This window comes from Hippocampus comes, unplaced genomic scaffold (genome assembly GCF_001891065.2).
Source record: "Hippocampus comes isolate QL1 unplaced genomic scaffold, H_comes_QL1_v1.1 scaffold7, whole genome shotgun sequence".
In the NCBI taxonomy this organism is placed as follows: domain Eukaryota; kingdom Metazoa; phylum Chordata; class Actinopteri; order Syngnathiformes; family Syngnathidae; genus Hippocampus; species Hippocampus comes.
The window spans coordinates 8,930,279-8,956,703 of record NW_017842060.1 but is presented as its reverse complement, the minus strand read 5'-3'; the positions used below and the strand labels follow the sequence as shown (position 1 = coordinate 8,956,703).

Sequence of the window (26,425 nt, the reverse complement as noted above, 5' to 3'; positions counted from 1 at the left end):
GTATGTTTCAACTTTTTCCAGATTGGTTCTCTGAGACTCGCTGATGGTGTAGTGGTACACTCAGCTAAGTTATGCGCAGGCAGCGTGGGATCGGTTCCCACCTAGTGACGGTGTGGATGTGAATGCTTGTCTCTATGTGCCGTAACAGCTGTGACCTGAGCAAACGTGATGTCATTTTCAGTCAACGTCAAGCATCAAAATGGCCGCCCCCTGCAATGGATAAAGACAGGTCGATTTTGCTGCTGAATTCATATTGCACAAATGCACTATTAATCAGATGCTGTGTTACAACTAGTTTGCCTATTGTAAAGAAAAACATTTCATTTAACACCCCCTTGAAAAATATGAATGCAACCAATGTAAATATTGCACCAGTTCTGATACTGTTAATGCTGAGCTGGTTGGATTAATCAACAGAATGTGTCCTCTGTGCCAGGTATGATGCTCAAGTGACCCGCGAACTGTCCTCTTTATTTTTATGCAAACGTGAAAGGCAATATTCTGCTTCACGGGGTTCTGTGTAAAAGGCAACAGTCGAGAACTGTTGGATCCTGTTAAAGATTGTGGTAAGATTATCTTGAGGGACGTCACCATTCAAATAAGGTAGCCGGTTTTTCAGTGACTTCATTCTGTCTCCTGTGTCAATTATAACAGCAACACCAGTAATGGATCGCAATCTCACTGAAAAGTTAATTCGTGTGGTAGCCTGATGTGCACGATGTATTCATTGGCAATTAAAAAAGTTTTATTTTGTTTTCCTTACAGCAGTTAGCAATAGTTCAACTATAGCAAGCACAAAAATAAATACAAATTTAAATAATTTCAACAGCGAGTTTCATTCAACAGAGTAGCATTTCACGTTTAATCAGGCGCACGCAGGCATGGCTTCCTGTCTGTCAAGAACAATCACTTTTTTTTTCTAATTCATAATCTCAATCTGCATGTATTTTTGTCATGATCAAATACAAACAGAATCATTAAAGCATATTGGAGAGACTAACAAGAGCAGAGAGGAAGCCATGATGGCGCAGCTAAGCGACAGTGTTAAACATGCAGGGGGGTGACGCACAAGGAAAAAACTACAAGCAAGATGCAGAAATGATCAAAATCAAAACTCTGAAATAACAGACCTCCAAAAACCTACCATGGGCAAGCTGCTGAGGAAAACCACTTTACAGTTGTTATGTAAAAGGAAAATCTTCTGACAATTGCAAAGACACAGTTTGCTTTTTTTTTTTTTCTTCCTGATGGATGAGGAAGGGCAAGGAGGCAACGGAAGAGACGACATCCTCGAGTCACCATGTCCTTAAAGTCCAACTGGCCAATCACAACGCTCCAAAACAATCATTGATGTAAGAATGTACAAATGCATTGGAAAGTCCGGATTAGTCAACCCCCCTCTTCTCTTTCAGGCCACAAGGAAATCCGGGAAATCGTTTTCAGTCCAAATATAACCTCAAGCACACACGCAAACACACAGACCCGCCTTGACTTTGCTTGTGACCTCAGTGCAGTCATTTGTCTCTGTCAGTTCCCCCCACCCATCACTTTTCTTTCCCTTTGTGGTGCTCCCATGCGCCTTTGGCAGTGGCACGGAGGTCCGGTAGCGCCACGTAGTCCTTCTGGAAGCGAGAATTAGGAGTTCGTTGACGTTTCCTCTCCCCTTGCGTGGTGAAGAAGGTGTCCTGGAAACGCATGCTGGAGGCGGTGGACTGACAATGGAAGACATGGGAGGGGAGCTTTAATTAACCTGTCGGTCCTCAAAACAAAGAACATGGTGGAACCTCTGAGGTCAAACAGTCTGTTCTTCAACCGCAAGAATCCATTTTGCCCAAAGGGAATAACAAATGACATATACGATGCATTTTTTTCTCCTACATCTCACTTTTCCACATTTCACTTACTTTACTAAGTTACTATGACGACCGAGGGTAGAGCTATGGTATTGAATGATGCAAGTGGCTTTTACTTGCAAAAATGAAGCCTAGAATTTGGAAAATAAGCAAGCAGCTGGAAAGACACTATCAGCTTTTTCGCACTCAAAAGGGAGAACGTCTGATCACCAAGCAGCCAAACTGCACAAGTCAATTACGGTGCAGATTTGTGCTTGAAACACACATGGTCAGCACAAATACAGTGAAACTCATTCATTGCAGTTGAATCTGCAATTAACACTCAGGACTGATTCTATGTTTTTAAAAAGGCAGCGGGAGCCAAACGGAGTTTGTTTGCGAAGACATGGGAGGGGAGCTTTAATTAACCTGTCGGTCCTCAAAACAAAGAACATGGTGGAACCTCTGAGGTCAAACAGTCTGTTCTTCAACCGCAAGAATCCATTTTGCCCAAAGGGAATAACAAATGACATATACGATGCATTTTTTTCTCCTACATCTCACTTTTCCACATTTCACTTACTTTACTAAGTTACTATGACGACCGAGGGTAGAGCTATGGTATTGAATGATGCAAGTGGCTTTTACTTGCAAAAATGAAGCCTAGAATTTGGAAAATAAGCAAGCAGCTGGAAAGACACTATCAGCTTTTTCGCACTCAAAAGGGAGAACGTCTGATCACCAAGCAGCCAAACTGCACAAGTCAATTACGGTGCAGATATGTGCTTGAAACACACATGGTCAGCACAAATACAGTGAAACTCATTCATTGCAGTTGAATCTGCAATTAACACTCAGGACTGATTCTATGTTTTTAAAAAGGCAGCGGGAGCCAAACGGAGTTTGTTTGCGCTTTCATGTATGATTTAACAATATACTCGAGTTCTTTTTTTTTTTTTTGTTATCACACCTCATTCTCAAATCCATCAAAGTCCTAATCTTCTGTATCCGTAATGAACAGGTTGGCAAGTGCACAATCAAACGCGCGCTCTCGTCAGAGTCAGTGTCATTGCCATGCGGCTCCTCAGAAATGATGCTGGCTTTTGCGATAGCTACAACAACCGTGCTAGCAGAAACGTTAGCCATAGCATCCACAACTCGCCCGGCATTGCCTCTCAATCTTAGTGAAGCTGTGTTCGCCATCGCTCCCATGCCTCTTGCAACTTCATTTTGGCCGTTTCTGTCCATTAGCATGTCAATCAAGCACACCAGTCAAAGCCGACTTCACGCGCCCCGTTGTGTGTATTACTGCGGATGTTGCTGTGCCACGGTCGTCCTTGCCCGAATGGCTAGATCGCCGCGTTTCATAAAACGAAAGCACCAAGCACTTTGGATTAGTTGATCTTGAATTCACTCACGGCTGCTCAATTCCCCTTCCTCTATTTAAGCAGCGTGTCGGCACAACATCCGTCAGTCAAGCGGCTCATTGAAGTCACACAACAGCATTCACAGATTTTGGAACTCTGTGCATAAACAAGGCGACCTGCATTATTAGGCGCCCCATCCATTTTGGAGAAACTAAGACTTTTAAGTGCGCTTTATGGTCATGAAAAAATATGGTACATGTACTTCTCAAGCACTCAACTAGTGCTGGTGGGAAAAAAACGTCAAACTACCGGTATTTGATTAGAAACTCAAAGATTTTGCCCCGAGGCATTGCCAGCACTATTGTACGGCATCTACAGAGACATTTCCAGGCCACATTAGTCCATTGTACCACTACACATGACCTCTTCACAATTTATTAGTGTTCTCTCTTGGTGGAAATTTAACACGGCACCCAGTGAGATTTTCCATTCCATGTTAAGGGCACGTCTCATCAGGTGTCGGCACAGTGATTACCGTATTTTACAGACTATTAGGCTCATCGTATTATTAGGCGCAATATCAATGAATGGGTCTTATTTTCTTAAATCACACATAAAATGGGCTGGGTTTAAAATTGAAAAATGTTTGTAAAGTGTTTTATGTTAAATTGTTTATTCTAATTGTACCATATGATTATTTAATAGATTTAGCAGCGTTAAGATTGGTTCCGATCAGTTGAAAACATCGGGTTCTGCCACGCGTCTCACTTGCTTTTATTTTTCGTGCACGAGGGTTACTTCAACTGCTCGCTAGTTTTTGGATGATTAATTTACTTCCTTACAATGAATTCATGTGATTACGTGAGTACAGTGCTACTTTAGAATAAGATGTGTTGACACCTAGACTGACTTTGTGGGGAACATTCTTGGGTAATAATTCTAAAATGATTCGATAGTAACACCCCTCCAGTCAACTTAATACAGTCATACCTCGGTTTTCGACCATAATCCGTTCGAAAACCGAAACCACGCTCTTTAAAAAAAAAAAAAAAATCTTTATTGAACACGTCTGTTCACCATGGAACGCTAAACGAGGAAGCGTCACTTCCTCGTCTACCCGAGGAAGCGTCACTTCCTCGTGTAAGGAAGGCGAGAGGAGTGAAGTGACGCATGCGCTCAGTTTGTTCGAAAACCGAAATTCGGTCGTCATCCGAGGCATAAAAAAAAAATAAAAAATAAAAATTTTTGGTCGAAAACCGATTTGGTCGAGAACACAGACGTTCGAAAACCGAGGTTTGAGTGTATATACGAAATGAAGCAGAGGTGGGGTTTTTTTTTTCCAAACTGCAGCCTTTGCAAATTGAAATTTGCATTCTACTACACTCCAATGTTGATTGGAATTTGATTACTTGTTCCAGTTCCGATTACTACTCCTACCAAAAATTGGTATTGGGTTTGACTCCACAGGTTCCACTGCATTATCTCACGCAGTGAAAATATAATACAGTACTTACAAGTCGGCGCTTCACCTTTTTAGGCAGGTCTTCGTCCAAGGTATAGATGTCATCTCTTTTTGCCAGCACCTGAGAACCGTCCTCAAACTCCACCTGACACACACACACAAAACACACAGACTGGTCATTCAGTTGTCACCCAGTGAGAGGTGAAAAAGAAAAAATGTGAAACTACGTGGCACTGACAAGAAGCCCTTCAACTAACTTCTTTAAAAGAATCTCAACTTATGCGAGCGAGTGCGTCACGGATGCATTAGCGCATAACTAACGTCTGACGCCCAGCTGGACTAAATAAAGCTTTAAGTGGGGGGCCGCATGACTCGGAGCCTGGTGAATATTTCAGCGAGTTTGAATAATGCACGTCGTCACATCCTTCTCATCCTCGGCTCTGTCTTCCCCATCAGCGTTGACTAGCGCGGCGGCTTTAGCACTTTTACTTCAAGCTGCGGCGTACGGTGTCTTTTTTCTCCCTCCAGCTATTCTCACGTGGACCCGAACATGTCGACGGAGTCACGATGGCTGCGATGTCGAGGGAGTTCAACTGGTTCGCAGGCACTCCCTCGACTCCATGCAAGACACAACTTTTACATTTGTAGAAGTAGAAAGAAGAGGAAGTGTGTTAGTGGGTCACTTGTGTGCATCATACCTGGCACATGTAGGACACGTTGGATCCCAAATATTTGGCACCGTAGAAGAGCCCGTCGGGCCATTTCACCTGAACGGCTTCGCCGACTTCGGGAGGACCCAAGTTGACACAATCTCGGCTCTAACGGCATTGACACAAGTCAGTCAGTCTCTGCGAGTCCACGCCATAAAATGCAGTGTATATACACGTATCATCAATCTGTTCTTTAGGATGATGTCAGAATCTTATCGAGCCTGGAGAAGATGGAGGGGATCTTTACGATGTGGACTTGAACGATATGGAATTACGCAAATTCATCCTCACCACTATGTCCTCAGGGTAGGTATCATTGGAGAAGGAGCCATCATCAAACATGACCTCGTAGAACATCTGGGAGGTGATCTGCGTGACCTTGGAGCTGTAGTAGCGCAGGTTCTTGTGCTTGGAGATGACCGTCTGGCCCAGCGAGATGGACGCTTGAGATCCCCGCTGCTTCTAAAAAAGAAGGAATGCAAAAAAGATGTGATTAGTGAATAAATGAGACGAAAAGTTACTTCACTATTCTGCAACTCATTTGCATTTAAGGTATCAATACTAGGTTTTTATTTAAGTTTCAAGAATCCCAAAAAACTGACGCTAAAATAGCAGCTATGTGTAAATATTCTTGTGAACGTCTCACAAAAACAAAACTTTTAAAACTGACCGACTCAATATTTTCTCACATTTTCACTACCTTTAGCTACAATGGACACACGTTCCAATACATTTGTCCATTTAGTGTTGATGAAGTAGCTCATCACACTACCGAATCATGTTTGCGTTGCCTCGCCCATGATAAATGAGCAGCAGGAACCAACTGTCCTACTAACTTACGGCCGAAGAGCTCCGCGACTGGTGTCTGTGACACGTGATAGACACCACATACGGCCAATCGTCAGGCTCCATGACAACCCCGGCGGCATGGCCACAGGTCACATGAAAAGAGGTGGGACAGCGGCCACACGAGCACTGGATGCACGCACCTGCCTGCCGCTTCCCCGCCCAGCGCTTACGACAATAGATGCACTTCTGTGAACACACACAGACCACAGCACGCTGTCAACACCAGACGGTGACTGACGCCGACCAGCTCCTTCCGTCTGACTTATCATAGAGCCCATGAAAAACAAAATGCATTCGATCAGCCAATTACAATATTCTTAGCGTCATGCCCACAGTAATGTGCTACAGTCTGAGGCCACCGAAGGATTTTGAAGGACATTTTTCACTGCAGTAACAGCAATGACACAGGCTGCAAAATCATTCGAAAAATATGGAGTTCTACAAAACGGCCAAGGACAAAGGCTCAGATACGGGATATGAATTTTGATCAAAATCATCCATGTAAAATTATGCGATTAATATATATATAATTTTTTTTTTTACAAGAAAACCATGAAAATCAATTTTTGTCCTTTACAGACGGAACATGTCAATGAAAAAAAATAAATGGAGATAAATAATTTTGGGCTTAAATTTCTTGGTGGCTCAATGCTGTTGCATGACTGTTTTTGCTGTATTAAATTGTTTTTTTTTTTTGTTGTTTTTTTTTAAAGGTTACATTTAATTAAATATTGACATTGTGGTTTTTGAAAATTTATGACAAAGGGAGATGGAATGCATGCAGGGGAATGTTTGCATGTAATGTTACAGTCCACACAATCTAAAATCTGTTCCCCCAAACTAGTCGGATTTGCTTTTTGCAAAACAAACCTGATAAATGTTAAACATTCATCAAGTACTAAAGCACGTTTGCTTACAATTTGTATGTTTGTTTCACGGCGTGCTGAAGCGATGAGGAACATTTCACCACTGATGGTGTTTTCGACAAAGCTGACTGACAGCCAAAGGAAACATAACTTGTTCTTGAATTAAATCCAGTTTGCAAAAAGACTGGAGCAAAGAATCTCATTGGTCCTATCTTCGACTTCGTCATTGAGTCCTCGTGTTGCACCTAATCATCATCAACCGTGCGGTCTTTGGATTGGGCAAAACACCTGCTTTGCATTTCATTAGACAGTCCGCGAGAATGAGCAACAGAAACAACTAATTAAAAGACAATAAAGTGAGTCAGCTTGCGGTTGTGCCTTGAATGACTAACGTCATTTTAAACCACAGTGTATATAAACAAATGGATGAGCAAGGGAGTCAAGCGGCAGTGCTGTCCACCCAAATGTCCTGTTCCGGCGTTACAATCGAAGGAAAGCCCCAAATAAGAGCAATCAGATGACATCATCTGAGGTTACCGCAACCATCCAGCACAGCAGTGTTTATGCGCACGAATGCTACCACCGTGCACATGTGTACAAATGCACTCGCACCTACTGGCCACTTTTGTGAATTAAACAGCCCATCAATTCCAAACCCCTTCGCTATGGTAGTTTCCGCTCTCCTACGAAGGCGGTAAAAAATTACGACATCCTGCTAATAAAATTTTCTGAATCTGAATAGCCCTGTTTGCTACCTCTGCTTGTATTCATCCCTTCTCACTCCATTTTTTTTCACAACCGACTCCACTTTTTTAAGCCGTAGTTACTATGCCTCAAGGCGCAGTTTCACGTCCCTTGCGATTACTCCATTTATTTTCCATGCAACCCTTATATAAATGTGTATGTGTTGACGAAAACTGAAAGATACCTTATATAGACTATAATGAAGTCAGTGGAGTTGATGAGCCAAATGGGAATTAACTGGTGAGTAAATATGTAAATTTGGCTTGCCTAATGATGCATTAGGTCACTTGATCAAATTTGTGGCGCTGCACTGTCAGCGCCAATGTTCTGCATGCCGGTAGATAAAGTCGTTTTAAAAAGGACATGGAAACACAAAACATGTTTCACACATATAATTATAATTTGTTTACCTCTTCACAAATTCTAACACAAGACAAAGATAATGACAGGCAAACACGCAAAACACACAACAAAGTAACTAATAATTGTTTACCTTTAGAACAAAAGGACAAAAGACAGTAAGAGTCAAATGTTCTGCCCATATTTTATATTGCTATTGTGTTAAGGGCCAAAAAAAGACAACCTATTTTAGTCATTGTATATTTCTTAAATTAATGGGTCAATTAATCAATTACCAGGGAATAACATGCCAGAATTTAACTGCAGTCAGTTTGCACGCGCAGTTAGCAACACATATAAAAGTGGTGGTGACAGCCATGTTGAAAAGATGTTTTTTAGGCTGAGGGTTGCTCTGATGTTTTTCACCATGAAATACTTGTGAGAGCCCAGCAAGCAAAATTAAGTTTGTCGTGATGTAAGTGGAAGTGGCCAAAAAAAAAAAAAAAAAAAAGTATCACTCCAATTATTTCCGGGAAGCCAGCAAACGCAAAAAAGCAATTATTTCATTTGACATGTCCCAAATTCAATCTGCCAATAATGCATAATATTGTTGACAAAAGTATTGCATAGGCAAGAGTTGAAAGGAATTTGTCATGTGTATAATGCATATAATAATCTTTGTCTCATCATAATTCAATCCCAAATGAGTCGAACTCAAGAGAGTTGATTTAAGGCAAACTTGCCAACGGGGCTGCCTTTGCGTGTCTAGCCACCACATGCAGATCGAAAGGTAGTGCATCAAAGACAAAAACTTCCCAAAACTCGTTTCCCTTTTTTTTTTTTAATCTTTTTGGAAAAGTAGCCCAAAGATTACATAAATGCTTGATATAAAACGTTCACCTTTCTGTGTTTTTCTTATGAATGCGGTCTCCTTTGCTTTGCACATCTATTACTGAACAGAAGGACATCCGCTGCGTGCTTGCCTGATGACTAACTTGGCCTACATTTCCCGAGGCCTTTTCCCACACCTCCTCCATTATGGACGGCTGTGTGCTGATGCGCTGAAGTGCTGGCCAGAGAATCTCGTCTACCTATTGAAGCCAGCATGACAAGATTGTGACTGGCGTGCGACCAACGACGCGTCCGTAAAATGCCATTTTTGTCTCTGAGCACACGCGTATCAGTAATTGTTGGAAAAACAAATGTGCATGAGACCTCAAAGTACTGTGAGAACATTAACATCATCTAACATTTGTGCGTTCACAAAGGAGCCTAACCCACTTTGTGCAATGTCTGTGCCCTCTCTGGGGTGTATTCGGGTGGTTGTGTTGAGCCATGCGTTAAGAACATTCCCACAATAAATTATGGATGTGTGCGGGTGCGCTCCCGTGAGTGTGTGTTGTGTTACAGTGAATTATGAATGTGGTTGGTTGCTACAGGGGCAACGGGTCCACTGCTGGCCTCAAAACACGTGGAGGATTTAGAATGAACAGACAAAAACAAAAGAAAGGTAGAGCATCCATAAATCTCGCGAAATTTAATGACACAATGTCGTGACGTGGCCTTAAAAGAACAGCTTCATGTTCATGTTGCACAGGCTTGTCGTGGCTTGATCTTTATATAGGATAATACTTCCTTTTGAGACTCTAATCGAAGCTGAAATGAGCAGGCAAGGTTCATCTTGGTTATCCACTTGAACTGAGGATGGACCTCACCGCTACTTTTTTCTTTGTGCCGAGCTATCGTGCCGCCTGGAGCGCAGGGCTAACTATGGTGGCAACATGTCAAGTCTGTTGAGACACACTGCGGCTTTCTCATTAGGCAAACGCATAAACACACACACACACGCGGCAGATGCAAGCACACCCACACACACTTACGGACATTTGCTCTGACACAAGCCCCCGCTCGCACCCACCAGTGGTTAATTATCTCGCTTTGATTGCGGGCATGTTCGTCTCACGTCGTTAATTGGAGCTGTGAACACTTCATTAATTAGACCAAGCCTGTCCTTAAGGACCTGGGGAATTCCTGCGCTCGGTCTGTGGATGCGAGTGAGAGCCTCACCAGTTTGTATCGCTGCATGGGGATCCGACTCGTGTCAATGGGACCCCGCTTGACTTCATTGCTGAACCTCGCCTCAGGCAGTGCGACTGCGCACATGATGTGGGCCCATCTACACACAATGCAAACAAATTAATTCACTGGTGCGATTACGACACTTGAACATTTATTGTGTCTGTGCTCTGGGGATCAGAGATGAGTTTGTCGAGCTAATCACAGAACCGAGGCTTGTCTCACTTGTCGTTTTGGGTTTTCTTCAGTGCCCCGCCTCTGAGGTTACACAAATAACATTCCTGGGGAAACATTAAGAGGGACGAGAAAGCAAAAGAAGGTTTTAAGTGGGCTGCTTTCATGTGTGGCTCGGAGTTTGCTTCATGGAAAATAATTTCATGCTGAAAGGGATGATTCACTTTCAAAGGGTTTAAAGCGTTAGCGTCTTTTATTCAGCTCATATCAAAAAGGTGCAGTCACGGTGATCTAAGGCTTATTTTGTCAGGTAGCACACAGAATAAACAACATGGAACATCTTTGTGAAAGGAAAGGTGAGTAATATGACAAAGGGCTTCCAAATCTTGATTTAAAAAAAAAACATCAATGGCACTGTTATAAATTTGCTTACTGCTGTGAAGATGCCCTCCGCACAGCGATCGCAGGACCACTGGTCGCTGGCGTCATCTACTGCAACACCATAGCAACCTAAAAGGAAATTGGAATTACAAAAACTTCATTTCCAGAATACACAACCCATGTAATATTTACTGAGTCAATATGCCTCTGAAAGGCTGTTCAGCTATTAATATATAATTTCTGGCGATTTCCCGTAAGACTCTCCTCAATTTGCACTTGGTTAAGGACAATTTCATGCCACAACGTTGAATATAATGCACCCCGACAGCTAAATTCCCTGAAATGTTTTTAAAACATGACGCTTAGGAGACGGCTGTTGTGATACAGCAATAAAGCCAAATATTCTGCCTTTTGTAATTCCCTTATGGCTCTTTTCTTTTTCTCAGTGTCTGCACTTTCTTATGCTCCCGACTAACTCAATTTTCTGTTTCTAAGTGAAAAATGAGAGGTGGAGGGCTGGGGGTGCGGGGGCAGATATCTCCTTTAAAAGCAGAGTTGTGCGAGTCTTTTACAAAGAACTAAAGACTTGATAGAGAATAGGAAATCAATTGCCAGACACATTGACGGAAGAAAATAAGGTTGTTTCCTGAGACTTTGAACAACTTTTGAAAAAAATTGGGGGGGGAAAAGGGGTGGTTGGGGGGGGGGGGGGGGGTTGGGCAGCAAAGCCTGGCAGCCCAAGGGAAACCATAGATCGATGGCATCTAATTGAGAGAATGAGAGAATTGGTCTGGTTACGCAATAATATGTGGTCATTTTGCGTTCACGTAAAATCTTCATGTTCATTTGGGCGGTGCGTGGTTCGACAGTCCATAGTCGTCATTTATATAAATTTAAGTGTTTTCATTGTTTCGGGATTACATTGTTATCACAATACAAAATTTCCTATATCAGGATATAAAACGTTGACCATAATGCATAGTGAAAGCAATGGAGTCACACAATGTAGTTAATTTTTTTATGGATTCAATTGTTTTGAAAAACGAATTGAGGGATTTGGGACATCGAAGTAATGGGGGAGGCGTTTTAGTAGTAATAAAGTTTTTGTATGACTATATGTCTCTGTTCTTTTCCTCGGCTATCCATCACCAAACCACGCATAACGTCCGGTCTCAGCTCCCTTTCCTTCCCAGAGATCAAATAACAACAGAGAGCGAAAGATGCTTCAACCAGTCCCTTACCGAAGGTCTTGAAAGCAAACTTGTGGTTTTGTCATCAGTGTCAAATGACAGAATGTCTTCCAACATTCTAACCACGCGAACGTGGAGCAACTTAACCTGTGTCGGATACACAGTGTGCAGTGGTTAGTTGCACCACACCGCCTAAGTAACACCTACACCCTCAAGGATAAAACATGAAGGGATCAACACTAGTGGCACGGCAAGGATTGAAAGCGACTTAAGGATAAGCTGTGTCATTTTTGAGGTAAAGGGGATTGTAGGCCGAGCACATTTAGGGGTTTTAAAAGAAGTGTGTGTGTGTGTGTGTGTGTGTGTGTGTGTGTGTGTGTGTGTGTGTGAGACGACCAAATAAGGATTTAAGATTTTCGAAGAATGTGTGTAGATTAGAGAAAGAATTGGATGGTAGTTAAAGTTCATGAATGAAGGATTTGAATAATGTACTGTGCCTTTTTCAACATCGGGTACAGAGAGACTCTGGAGGTCTCCCACAGTGTTTGTGAAGACTTTTGGATCTGACTTGGAGCTTTTCGGCACCAAGTATGGGAGGCGCAGACAGAGGATGCAACCTCGTTCCATTGACTAGGGAAATAATATACTTTTAATACTCAGAGCAGGGGTGGAATTTTGAGTAGAAATGATTCACAGCTTAAACTCACTGACCCTCTAAGAGGCAGAAGATGGAGAAACCAAATGTGTCCCAATGGAGTAGGTGGCAAAGGCACTAAGTCTTAACATTATCAACTGTACTTTAAGCACACGTGTCTACCTGAAACTTCACAGTGCCTCTCAGTTTACATTATCCAAATAGGAGGATACATACTTGCATGTACTTGAAGGCAACACTCTTGGCAGGAGAGCAGAGGGGAGGTGCCATCATCCTGCATCAGAGGATTGGTGGGCGTTGGAGGGCAGTTTTGCTCTCTGAAGGAAAAGCAGATTTCCGGTATCAGGGGCTTGGATTTCCTCGGACCCCGGTAACAATGCGGAGAATCCTCCTTGCAAGATGAAGAATCTGATGCGTCCTCTGCTTTTTTGGGGCTACCATCCTCTGCTTTGTCTTCCCCCTAGGATAAGAAACCAGCTTGTGACATGCTTTTGAATGGTGGATAATGAAATCATTCCCCTCCATCCTAACAATAAAATGTTATTTTAACAGGTGGCAAATAATGAGAATGATAATAAGCCCAAAAAAACAATGTGCTCAGCAGTGATGTGTACGATGCAAATTATGATTCAGACAGACGCCATTTGAGTTGTGGCTTGCTATCTGGCTCTATCATAATGCGTTTATTCGACATCAACAAAGCTATCTGGCTCTATCATAATGCATTTATTCTACATCAACAAAGACTTGGAAAAACGTTTGATTGGCATGAATCATCTTAACAAGTGAGCTAACAGTTTTTAATCTATAACATAATAAGGTTATTTCTCTAGCCTCATTATGCCAAGATACCGTGAAATGCGTCCTTGTAACAGCCTTTCCCAAACCTAGGTGTCATTAAGCCCCATTTTGTCATAGCGGCATTCACTCTAATATACGGCATGCCTGAATTACTCATCACATGCGTCATCCACACCTCTCTTCAAATTAAGGTATGAGCAGGTGCAACCAAGTAGCTATAATTTCCCTTACGAACAGGTAGTTGTATTTTCATCGAAGACGACATTTACCACCATTTGTCTTCCATTCCTTCTGACCCATTTGTACAATTATCTATCTCATGATACTGGTCAATATAATACATTAATCCCTCGCAATAACACGGTATAAGTTTCACGGCTTCGCTCGCAATACGCACAGCAGGCCATGAGAAGACGGCTTTTACTGTTGGGCTTTTACTTTTGTTAGGTCTGTGAGAAATACTTTACTGAACAGGTATATGGTGTGATAATTCATGATGTAGTTTTGGCAAACTCGAGTCCCAGGGAAGGAAGCAAACGTTTTATTTTGGTTTATTAAACACTATTAAAACAGTTTAATATGGGCTCTAATGAGCTGTGTGTTGATAATTAGTGAGTTAGCCATGAAAAAAAAAGAAATGAAAATCCCACCGTGCTTTAAAAGGACTAAAATCTATTGAGGGTAACATTCAACTTCTTGTATGAAATAAATCGCCTCTGAATGGGGTTTTGGGGGGAGACCTTTCAGTCTGACAAAGTGATCTGTGCGTATTGAGTTCTCTATTACCAGCTAAGTGACTAGAAGTCAGGGAGCAGTTGGATTTAAGGTGCGTTAATGCACAGTGAGCATCTTGCAATCAATGCGCATGATTACGGGGTCACGCGCGCGCACACACACACACGCACACACACACACACACACACACACGTGCGCACTAAGAGGACATTCTAGGCACACCACCAGCTCACCTGATAGTAGGGCATAAAGAGTGTGCAGACAGCACAATACGGCTCCATGGTGGCGGCATGAGCATTGTATTCCCTCTCCGCTGTGAAGCAGCTCTTCTTGTTTTGCCACAGGTAGATCAGCGGCCTTGCCCAAGCTTCGATCTCAGGCTCATCTTCCTCATCTGCGAGGCTTGCTTCAGGAGGCTCTATGTCTGGGCATACGGACATTGATCATTGTATGAGTATTTGTCTTATTCAGATTCAACCAGTGACTTTCCGTGTGTGTGAGTGTATTTTTATATTAAATTATTATATATATAATTTATTTATTTTGGCTTGCATATGCTAAATCACATCTCAACTCATTACTTTTGCAGACAAATCTTTCCAGACTTGAACCTGTATGAGAAAGAAAATGACAAACAGCTTCCATTGTCACCATAAAATGTTGCGCAGGGATAAACAATGACGATGGCGGGCAAATGATTGATCCTTCAACACTAACACGGAGATGAAGGATGAGATTGTGTGTATATGTGCATTCACAGTTGATCATTGAGAGCCCTTTGGCTTTCAAACCATGAAAACAAAAGGGAGTATATATCACAAGGGTATTTTATTATAATGGGACACAGAAGTAATTTTTTTTTTTTTTTTTTTGCCTAATGCACACATTGACGTCAGCGGGCTCATTTGGGGAGACATATAAAACGTGAAAAATGGGGAGAAGCGAGCGGGGAAATCGTTCAGCGGTTGTAAAAGGCAACACAAACGCTACCTGGCATTACTTTGATTTCTTGTTCACCGCATTAAGACAAAGGCTGTTCACAACTGAGGTAATTTTCTTGATAGCCTCACTACCTAAACAAAGGAAATGGTTTGCGCTATTATGTTGTTGATGTTGAATCATTTTCGGTCATGAAATCCAACTTGTCTTCCGGCTCACTGCAATGAACCAAAGAAGCCAAATGTTTATGGTTTCTGGCTTGGTATACCACCTGCTATGCAACACAAACCACACATTACGAATGAGACGAGCTCTTGGCTTACGTGTCACTGCAAAACCTCAACAGTACCTCTCAATGAACTTTTAAGTGTGTGTATACTGACCATCATCACTGGCAGCCTGATGTTTGACCGCAGTGGGTACAGCCCTGGCAGTGGGTTTCCTGAGTGGGTGACGCCAGCTCTTAGTGGTCCTCTTGACTGACAGAGCAGGGTACTGGCATGAACAAGAAGGTGGGTGGTAATCAGTAGATCTCTACATTGTGTGTCAAAGGACTGTTTGACAAAACACTCACAGCACAAACCTCCCCTGGTTCTAAGCCTGATTCATCACACTCGTAGTGACTTGGATCGCTTTCCTCCTCATCAGATGAGTCACTGCTGCTCTCCTCACTGGCGCTGCTTTGCTGATCATCATCCTCATCAGACTCGTCTTGCTCCATATCAGACATCCCACCCTGCGCACCTCCTCCCATGACCAAAGGTAACGCAGCACCAACAGAGGACTGTATCCGTCTTTCGAGCTCCCCGCTTGAAGAGAGGGCCCCATCATCGGGTTCCCCTTCATCTCTACAAAACTCCACATCCTCTGCGGCGGTGACTGAAAGTAGTGAGGTGGGCTCAAGCTGAGCCCAAGTAAGAGGTCCAGCGTCCCCCTCTTGGCTCTCACGCAATTCTTCTTCGGGGTCGTCCAGATGTGTGACCTCTTTGCACTGGGGTTCAGTCCACACAGTGTATGGTATGGGGTCATGGGTGAAGTCACAGGAGGGTTCTGGTTGGAGGCTTTGGATGAGCACAGCAGGGCTCTGCGAGTTTAAGTTCCTCCAAATGCTACTGGAGTTATATTTAGGCTCTCTGTGTGGGCTCTGGGATGGACAGTGTGAATGAGAGTGGAGTTCTGATTCTGAGTAATGGTGCGCTGGGGTGGGAGGGGCGGAGAGATTATTGGTTGAGGTACCAGGCTCAAGAGGGTCAATGCTGCTTTGACTCAATGTAACATCTGTTTGATCTTGCTCTTTGGAGTGATCACTCGTTGGTAACTCTGCTAAACTGGAATGTTGCTCAATTAGGGGTGCAACGCTCTGTGCTATCTGGTAGGAGACCTCATTCTCGCCGATATTTCCAACCACTACATGCTTTTCTGCATCTATTACAGACATTAAAACACCTTCATGAGCACAATCAGATGTTTTGTGAACGTCATTGCCAGATAGATGAGCCGTATCCATTTCTAACCTTGGAATTTCTGTGCTGTGAAAATTATCTGCCGCACGCAAATGCCAGTGGTGGATTTGTTCTGTATGAGAAGGTTCTTTGGGAATCCTTGAATCAATCTTTTCCTGTTTAATTCCATGGGAGGATGGAGAAGCTTCTGGCATCTCCCGCTGGAGTACGGGTGCAAACTGGTGGGAGTACGTGCAAGATTTTGAGATGGCAGCTAGCCCATCGTCCGCTGGGGTAAGGGAGGGCATCTCTTGGGTCAGTACAGGGGGTAAAGAACTGATTCCAAAAGCACCTGCTGGCTCTGGAGTGAGGTGTGGCATATCCACTGCACTCCTTTGTAGCAAAGGGGGAGAAATATGTTGCTCGCAACTGCTGTTTTCTAACACACAGTCATGGCCTGAAGGGACAGTAGGAACACATGATGTGCGACTACCTCCCTCTGCCGGCTTAGGTTCTGAATCATAATCTACTTCTGTAGTGCATTGTGAGTGGATATGTTTTTGGTCAAAAGGGATTGATAACTCTGGATTAACAATTGTGTTCGTGCAAATTTCAGATGCTTTGTCCATGCTGCTTTTAGTGCTTGGGTCTGGGCTTGCAGTGTTTACTGTACTCAATAAGTCTGTTGTCTGAGCATCAGAATCAAGAGGACACAAGCCCATCTCTGTCTCAGTGGAGGTGCTTGTTGTGTGGTAAGAGGACGTGAGTGTGGCGGTCTCTGTGGGAGGGTCTCTGGGAGAACAGTCCTGAGAATTTAAGAGGTCTTGAGGTTCAGAAGGTGACGCGTTCATTCCTAGATGCATTTGAGATGGCTCAGACCAGTCTCTGAGTCCTTTGGAAAACCTATCGTTGATCTCAGGCCTTGAAGCGTCTTGAGGGTCACTATGAGTGTCAGTTTCTGCCTTCAAATCGTGCTTTCCTGAGGAGGCCGGGGATGGACTGGATCTTGACTGAGAGTTTGGGAGATCCATAGTGGAGAAACCCAAAGTGTTGCCCTCAACTCGGTTTACCTTGACGACGCACATCTGTCTGCAGCGACCTGTAAATGGATAGTAGGTTGCACAAAATTAATCTGTAATAATGTCAACACACAACTTTATCACTGTATACAGTACCACCTAGAAAACATAATACTGTAGTACCCAACATTTAAAACACAGAGAAGAAGTCTTACCAGAAAGCTGAAGAGAGTTCTGGCTTTGTCTCGTCTCCCTTCTTCCATGTTTCTCCTCCTCTTGCTCTTCCTCTGCCCTTTCTGATTTGCAGGGCCTTTCTTCGACAGACCGTCGCACTTTGGGCCCAGGAGGACCACATAGGCCTTTCCTCTTACTGCTGCACATAGAACTGTCATCCAGGCCAACAGGCTCCTCTGTGGTTCTGAGACGTTTTAAGCGCATTCGAGAGTGGCCACCACTGTATTAGCAATGAAAATAGCATTTTAGAGGAGATACAGTATAAGGGGGGAAAAAAACATGCAGTTCTACCATGCTCTGAAATTAAATCACAAATACAATTAAAAAAAACATCAAAAGTCACTGTGAAAATGGGAACAATACCTTTTATTGGAGGATTTCGTCCTGCGGCGCCTCTGCAACCAGCTTTGCAACTCGGGTGTTGTACTGGGAGTAGACAGTGTGTGGTCGATGGGCGCAGAATCTTTGCCCAGCATCCAATTGGCATAGCGGTCAGGCTGAAACCGCTTTACAAAAGGCTCCATTGATATTTTCACCATATCCTTACTGCAAGTACACTACACGTGGGAAGAGGAGGACACACATTAAATTCACTTAATAAATAATTAGAATGGATATTTAAAAAAAAAAAAAACAGCATTTCTCTGCGTTACACCATAGTAGGTTCATTTCAGAAATCGAAGGGGACTGCAAAAAGTACAAAAAAATTAACGACTACATTTAGCTCCTCCCAATGATGACACAATGTTCTTCAGTCTCTCAGTTGAGGCTATTACTTTAACAGGCTTCCTTGACACAACCACTACTTTACTACTAGCAAGGTTTTGGCGCCATTTTATGGCATCTTAGGGCGTTAAAGAAAGCAGACAAATTATGAAGCAATGGGGTATAACTACTGCAGTTTCATGGCAATCACAGCTGATTTGATACCTGTGTGGCATTTTTGCCATATTCTATCCACCGTATGGTTGCAAAGTTGGTTGATTCCGCGCAATTGAAACCATGATTGAAGCCGGCGTGATAGCCGTAAGGGAAGGTGATCATGAACTCTCCAGCCTCCTGCGTAATCTGAAAGTTTGAATTTGGGAGTGGGAAAAAATAAGAAGAGTGCAAGACAACACAATGCTATATCTTTTTTTAATGACAAATGAAAGGAAGTAAATACGAGAATGAAAATAAAGCCACTGCCGATATCTGCACTCTGTCAAAATAGGCACGGCTCATTTCAGGGGCAGGAAAAGCCGTTTTCTAAAGTTCCTGAACAATAATAATTTCAATGGTGGAAAAAAAAAAAAAGAAGTGGCACAGAGAGTAATTTTCACCTTATCAAAGGGAATGCCGTACTTCTTTAGCACGAAGGGTGAGATTAGCGTCATCTTGTGACGGAGAAATGCCTCACATCCCTTGAAGCTATTAGGAAAGAAACCTGATAACACACACACACACACACACACACACACACACACACACACTCTGGATCAGTTTTACACACAGACAATTTAGAGTGACATTTGGATTTCAGAGCAGTTAATGGGGGAAAGAAGTCACTTCCCAATACTTGCATTTTAATTCAAACACGAGAGCTTTTTTTTTTCATTGTTTAAACTGCAGCCACTTAATCTATAAGGAGAATCCAAATGAAAATTTACCAGTAGCCAAACGTTCCAGTCTCTTCCCATGCTCAGGGGGGATGGCATACCTATCAAGCAACAGAGATAGATTTACTTGCGACTTTCAAAAACAATCACAATATTTGACTCCTAGTTGGAGCCCGTGTGTGTGTGTGTGTGTGTGTGTGTGTGTGTGTGTGTGTGTGTGTTACAGAAAGAAGAGGCATTGTCAATTCAAGACTGCCATCTCGTGGAAAGAAGAAGAAAAAGAAGAAGAAAAAGCAAGCAAATTACCTCACCTCCGTCAACAATTTTAGGGTTCCGCCATATAGTGTGGAAATAAGTGGGAATTTTAGAATGTTAATACGTTCGCCCTGTAGTTGTGTTGTACATTCATCTTCATGACTTGTCAACTTAACAGAAGTGACACAGGAAACTCAGTCAGGAAATCATGGGGGTAGTGTAAAGGGGCACTTGCGAGGCATGCATCTTTAAACTGCCCCCATCCTAGGATGACGAAATGTGTGTGTGGATGTGTGCCCGTGACCATGGACTGAAATGTGCCACCAGAAACTGAATCTGAATAATTCATATTTGAATTGCTAAACTTGAATACGTGCATTGAAAAACTCATTCTGAATTACATAAATTGAATTTTCATTGTTTAATTTTAATCTTTCATTTTAAATACAGAATCTGAATTGGACAATTTGAATTCTTCACTGAAAATTTAGATCTGCGTGTGACTAGTCTCACTCATTCAGTTTTACGAGTAAGAATTCAAATTTTCAAAGGATGAGCAGTCATTTCTAGAACTCAAATATCTGCTTCGTCCACTCATCATCTTCGCTTTTGAGCATGTGACAAGGTCTCAGGAAAAAAAGATCTGTTCTCATAAGCAGTTCTTAATATTTAGATCACATTTCTTTACACTTTGTAGAACCTCTCAAATTTAGGAAAGTACAGTGTGTATAGAAACTATCAAAACAAAGCCCCGAAGTCAGTAATCTCGATTTCCATTTTTTTTCCTCTTAACCATAACGTCATGGCTGCACTGAAATGCAAGCCTTCGGCATTACTGACACCTAGGGGTAGAAACAGCACACAGCATGTATCGACAGACAGTGGGGGCTCAACCCAGGTCTCTTAATTCAACACAGGACTTAAAAATGAATAGCTCATTCTCTGTTTCACGTTATCTTTCATATTTTTGCTCCGTGCCTGTTCTTTGTGTGACAATATTTGATACCAGAATGACTTCATTACGCTGTCTCAAAGATTCTACGCCTAACCAACCACATTTTAAGATGATATTGTAATTTCAGCATGGGATTTCTGAGATGGACCATGACTCGCCAGCACTGGAATGTAAAGACCTTAAATGTGGGATGGTAAAGCAAAACAGGAAAAAGGAAATATCGTCCAATAATTGCAAAACAATTTGTTTAGATTAATAAAAATATCATTGTTGTATTTTGCATTGAAATGCATTGCATCATACCTAATGAAGTGTCCAGTGAGTAGTTAGACAGTCACTTATTGCAGGGAGCCACCTCAACATTAATCAATCAAACAGTAGAAGAACAAGACCCAAGAGTTAAAACAGGACGACAGGTACACCATAAAAGTTAGATGATGACAGATGATAAAAATAACATCCAATAAATGGCGGTGAACGCCACAAATGAAAACAACGAAGCAGATTTATTTAGATAATGAATGACCCTTTTAGATCTTTTCAAAGACATAACATCAATGTTTCAATGTGACTTTACAGACATTTCTCAATGCACAAGTCGAAATATTTACAGGGTTTATATAAACCTTCTGACCCACGTTGGCCCAATGTTTCTGCTTGAGCAATGAGCCGCAGCCTGATCAATAGTTATATCAGTACATTATATCAGCCTAATCTAAGATGCATTGGCCTTTTTATTTTGATTAGTGGCGCCATTTGAATGGAATGGCTTAATTTTATTTACTTGACAGAAGTAAACAAGCATTAGCTGTGATGCTTTGAAAGATCAATAATTAAAAACGAGCATTGTGGCTACCCCGCGAGGCTAAGTAAGTGTTTTGGAAATTGAGGTGGGGTACACTTTGTTGTGAAGGTTGGAATTGTTGTGAAGGTTGGAATTGTGTCCACTTGGTCTGGTAGTAAAATTTGGAGTATTTCCAAACTCGATGGCATTCTGTTGTACCAAGTGCTTTTCATTTGTCTGTCCGCTCACTGCACATAAAAGCAAAAACTAACCAGGACTTGGGCTCTCCAAAGTGAAGGTAGTTGATGCTGTACAGGTCCATATCTTCTGTGTGCCAGGAGAAGGTTGTTTTCCACATGCCAAAGTAGAGATATGGAGTGTTGACCCCCTGGATGGACACACCACAGTCCTCCTCGATGATGTCCAAGATGGAGTTCAGGTGCCCAATGTTCCATTCCTCCACATCCTACAATATTAAACAGTAACACTGATTTTAGAAGATTCAATGTTAAACAAGGTAAAAGTATAAAGAAACAAAAGTGTCATCTGCTAACCCGTAAGCCTTTAAAGGGGAACTCAATGCAACATTTTTATTTTTTTTTTGCCAATAATATATTCTATGGACTCCAAATAGTCGAAATACAATACATAATTATTTATGTATTTATTTATTTATTAAAAAGGGGCAGCACGTTGTTCGCCTGTGTAGGACGTCATAGTCTCCCCGTGCCTGCGTGGGTTCTCCGGTTCCCTCCCACATTCCAAAAACATGCATGGAAGGTTAACGGAGCACTCTAAATTGTCCCTAGGTGTGATTGCGAGCGCGGATGGTTGTTCATTGACCCTGTTAGGGTCGACCTGGAATAAAAACACAAAATCCGCAAACAGCTAGGGGTAGGTTCCACAAAAAGAACCATAATATACAAGGATTACTGCATTTTTATTTCCAAATAATTCAGCCTACCTCATCATAGAGGCTGCCGCCGACATCAGCACCATATATGGGCGAAACAAACGTGAGGTTCTTCCAATACTTCCTTTCGAGATCTTCATAGTTCAGGTAACGAGGCGTACAGTACCTGTGGAAAAAAGAACTTTAACTGACAATAAATGGATCATAGTATAAAACATTCACCTCTTTCAGCTTTGTTGGAAATGCCGAAATAAACCAATTCCCAACATTTACTTTTGCGATTGGTGACATGTTATTATAAGATAAGAAATGAAGAACATTAAAAGTGTAGCTAATCTCTGCACCAAAAAATACCAGCAGGGAAAAATAACAACATAACTCTTAGACATGTCCTCAAAAGTAAAAGGCGTAACAACCCTGACCGTCTCAAGTAGCATTACTTTAGTGCAGTATTACACCGTATTTTTTTCATCAATTGTCTTTCACGATTGTCCTCATTAATCTTGCGAGTGAGCTGGAGCCTGTCAAAGCTGACTTTGGGCGAGGGGTGGCATCTGGCTCAGAAACTATCCTGTACACTCACATTCACATCTGTGGGAAATTTCAAGTCTTCACTGAACCTAACAAGCACACATGCAGGCATGCAAAGAGAGATGTCAGCATGATGGATGCCGCTGAGCTGAGAGCTGAGTGGGGATGGTTCAGTGCCTTGCTCAATGGTAGTCACAGAGCAGAATAGCATCTCCTCAAAAGCTCTTTGTAATTCATGCCATGAAGCTCACACTAAATATGAACAAGAAAACTCAGCCGCTGCATGGTCTTATGTGGCAATGGACTAGTGCCTTAGCACGGTAAGATTGTCAGTATACTCACATGTCGCTGTTAGCTAATCGCCTGAACTCCTGCACACTGAGTGGCTTCTTCTGAATGTTGTACTGAGTGAAAAGCCCTGACTGGCCGGCCACCATTTGCTGAATGGGAGCGTCAATCATCAAATCGTCTATGTCGTCATAGGTTCGACGAGGCTTCCAGCCTTTAGGAGGAATCACCTACAAGAAAGAAAAAAAAACATGGAATGAAAGACCGTTGCTTTTGGGAAGAGCAATAGGAAATGGGTAAGTCTTCATACCTTGGCTAGACCAGCACGCTGCGCACCCTGAGACTCCATATAAACTAGATATTTGTTGAAGTCCTTGAATTCCTCCATTGTGGGCCTGAAGGTCATAATCTTGCAGGTGGGGTTTGCAGGGGTGCACACCTCTGCTCCCGCCATCTTGTCGCCTCATCAGATGCAGGCTGGGAAAAAAAACAAATACGACCAGTTTTCCTCATTAGTGTTGAAGATGAGTTGGAGTGCACTTCTTGTCCAAAGATGACGGGCTGGTCAGGTCACCAGCCAACCGCAAGGCACATTTTGACAAACTACCATTCACACTCTGGATCATTTAGAATCTTCAATCAAACTAACATGCATTTTTTTGGACGGTGGGAGGGAACTGCAATATTGTGTCGAAACAAACTCCACACAAGAAGTCCGAGATTCAAACACTGAACCTCAGGGTCTGTGGGGCAGACGTGCTAACCACAAGGGTACTATGATGTCATTAAATTCTATTTACACTACTTATGATGTATCATTTTTACTATTTAGTTTCTAATGCCCGGACACACATTCTGATATAATCGGATATGTTGCAATTTAAAAAAAAATAATTTGCCCACAGAATGGGGTACAGATGCCATTTGTATTTTCACCACCAGGTGGAAGTAGAGATCCCAATAAAATGGATTGATGCCTCAAATCCTTTCATGATGCCAAACGGGACCCTGTCGGATTTGTCCCATCCTCCCACCCCACTCCCAAAAGTGAATTCAATTCCACCATAAACAAAGAAACACAATGCAACTTGCAACTTCTGTGGATAAACGCACAGCCACTCGCGTCGCATAGTCATGGCTTGAGACGTGCTTATGTAACAAATCTTCAAGATGAAACGAAGATGAAACGAAGGACCGATCGCTCTGGAACCGGATTAACTGTTGCTACATTTTGTTTACATTACTCCCCCCATTGTCCTGCTCATAACGTGTTATCCTTTTTAAAGCGTGCATCACGTCAGTCGACACATCATTAATTAAAAAATCCAATTGGTTAACATCATGGCGCGTAACTAAATTACATTGCTCAGTAAACTTCTGTATATATGTCACCATGAACCAAATATAAACGACACGGCTCATCTTTGTTGTCTGCTCAGCTAGCTGACTAGCCTACGTTTTGTTTTGATTCCTAGCAATGGCTGAGGAAATAGCCCAGTTCGCTAGCTCATGAAATAACTCTTTCGCTTCATTTAAAACACGTGTTCACGAGCAAAGACCCAACGGGGACGGCATGGCTGGAGGGAAAAAAAAAACAGCCAAACATGTGCCGATCACTCATTTTACTAACTTGCGCGAAGGACCGACAGGGATTTAAAGGTCCCACCACGCAAGGTGGCTACACACACAGGCCCATAACTACTACTCTTTGCGACTGTGTGAAGTGCAAGTAATTCCATTTTAAATCTTCGTGACATAAACATTATTAAAATTATTCCCAAAAATAAGTAAACAGAGGAGGACTGACAATGCGAGAAGTCCACTGGCATTAATGCATGCCAAGTTATTCAGCTAGCAAGATTAGCTATTAGCTGTTTGGAGCAAAGGAGTCACGAAACGCACAAAGCCTGTGGAAATAGAAAGACTTAGGCCACTAAACGCGGTTATCTGTGAGACCGGGAAAGAGATGTTAAGAATATACTTTACCTTGAATTCGAAAAAGCGAGCCGTGATGTGGATTTCCCCTTCGTCGTTCGGCCCAGCTGATTCACATGACAACTACTCCTGCTGCTCAGTGCCGAGCGTGCACCGTAGTCCGGTGTTACGTCGTCACCGACGACAAAAGTAGAAGGCTCTCGGGAGCGCGCACGCAAATTGAGGCCCCTTGTATTGATTTTGTCGCACATTTGACCCAATTGCAGTTTTTGTCGTTGTTATGGCTGTGTTAGTATTTTAAATTCAGTACTTTTGTTTCGTGTTATAGTCACGGCAAAACAACTGCGCAGACTACACTCACTTTTGGTCAAATTGGTGAATTTGGTGGCCTCCTCATGGCACATCTGTTTCACACACATAGACAGACAGACAGACAGACAGACAGACAGACAGACAGACAGACAGATAGATAGATAGATAGATAGATAGATAGATAGATAGATAGATAGATAGATAGATAGATAGATAGATAGATGAATGACTGACTGACTGATTGACTGATTAACGTGCCGACCTCACGGTGCAGAGGTGAAGGGTTTGATTCCGGCTACGGCCTTCCTGTGTGGAGTTTGCATGTTCTCCCTGAGCCTGCGTGGGTTTTCTCCGGGTACTCCGGTTTTCTCCCACGTGACAAAAATGTGTGGCAGGTTAATGGAACACTCTAAATTGTCCCTTGGTGTGGATGTGAGCACGGGTGGTTGTTCGTCTATGTGTGCCGTGCGATTGGCTGGCAAACAATTCAGCCTACTGCCCGAAGACAGCTGGGAGAGGCTCCAGCACGCCCCGCGACCCTTGTGAGGAAAAGTGGATCAGAAAATGGATGAATGGATGGATGAAGAAGATTTGCTGCAGAATTAAAACACTTTATTGAAAGCAGCCATCTTTGTTGTTCACATTCGCCTCGAACGCTTTGAAGTCGAAACTGGGAATGTCAGAGTAGGATAAATTCAATTTCCCACCTTTCCCCAATGCATCACGATATGCAGATATTCATATATGATTTGAAAGAATGAGCCATTGATCACAGTATGCAAAGTGGCGTTGGCCAGTCGTGACAATGAATCACTCTGGTTGGCTGTTAACAACAAATCAGTGAATGAGATAAACGTAGACTATGAGGTAGTATCTATTAAAAATGAAGCTCAGCAAAACGTTGCTTTTTTTACTTGGACTTCTTTCTGCTTGTACTGTGAGTGTGAGGGGCGAGGTTCTGTATATGCATGCATTTATTTTCAAGAAACCCTGACAGTGGATGGTATGACAAACAATGACTTTTGAGTTACAGAGGTGG

At 42.6% G+C, this 26,425-nt stretch overlaps 1 protein-coding gene across 5 annotated transcripts; it reads right to left on the bottom strand.

The window, feature by feature from the left end:
- Window positions 1–727: 727 nt before the first annotated feature.
- kdm4c (lysine (K)-specific demethylase 4C) lies at window positions 728–25,251 on the bottom strand. Of its 5 annotated transcripts, none has more exons than XM_019861941.1 (22): window positions 25,126–25,251; window positions 23,450–23,616; window positions 23,194–23,369; window positions 22,372–22,486; window positions 21,680–21,873; window positions 19,465–19,514; window positions 19,138–19,241; window positions 18,746–18,883; window positions 18,179–18,372; window positions 17,797–18,035; window positions 15,695–17,661; window positions 15,504–15,615; window positions 14,415–14,605; window positions 12,862–13,105; window positions 10,853–10,929; window positions 10,471–10,526; window positions 10,237–10,345; window positions 6,212–6,406; window positions 5,663–5,833; window positions 5,360–5,479; window positions 4,714–4,806; window positions 728–1,712 (listed from the first exon to the last, which is right to left on the bottom strand). In XM_019861941.1, the coding sequence occupies exons 2-22, from the start codon at window positions 23,591–23,593 to the stop codon at window positions 1,545–1,547; spliced, it is 4,857 nt and encodes a 1,618-aa protein (XP_019717500.1). In that variant the 5' UTR covers window positions 23,594–23,616; window positions 25,126–25,251; the 3' UTR covers window positions 728–1,544. The 5 variants fall into 5 exon arrangements, with proteins under 5 accessions (XP_019717500.1, XP_019717502.1, XP_019717501.1 ...); XM_019861943.1 differs by having other exon boundaries at window positions 4,729–4,806; XM_019861942.1 differs by having other exon boundaries at window positions 15,704–17,661.
- Window positions 25,252–26,425: the final 1,174 nt, after the last annotated feature.

Excerpts from the sequence above, each read along its gene's own strand:
- kdm4c (XM_019861941.1), bottom strand. The coding sequence starts at position 23,593 with ATGGCGGGAGCAGAGGTGTGCACCCCTGCAAACCCCACCTGCAAGATT. Across the intron at positions 13,106-14,414 it reads TCTTTATGCCCTACTATCAG|GGGGAAGACAAAGCAGAGGA; the intron begins GTGAGCTGGTGG and ends TTCTTATCCTAG. Across the intron at positions 1,713-4,713 it reads AAAAGGTGAAGCGCCGACTT|TCCACCGCCTCCAGCATGCG; the intron begins GTAAGTACTGTA and ends TTCCATTGTCAG.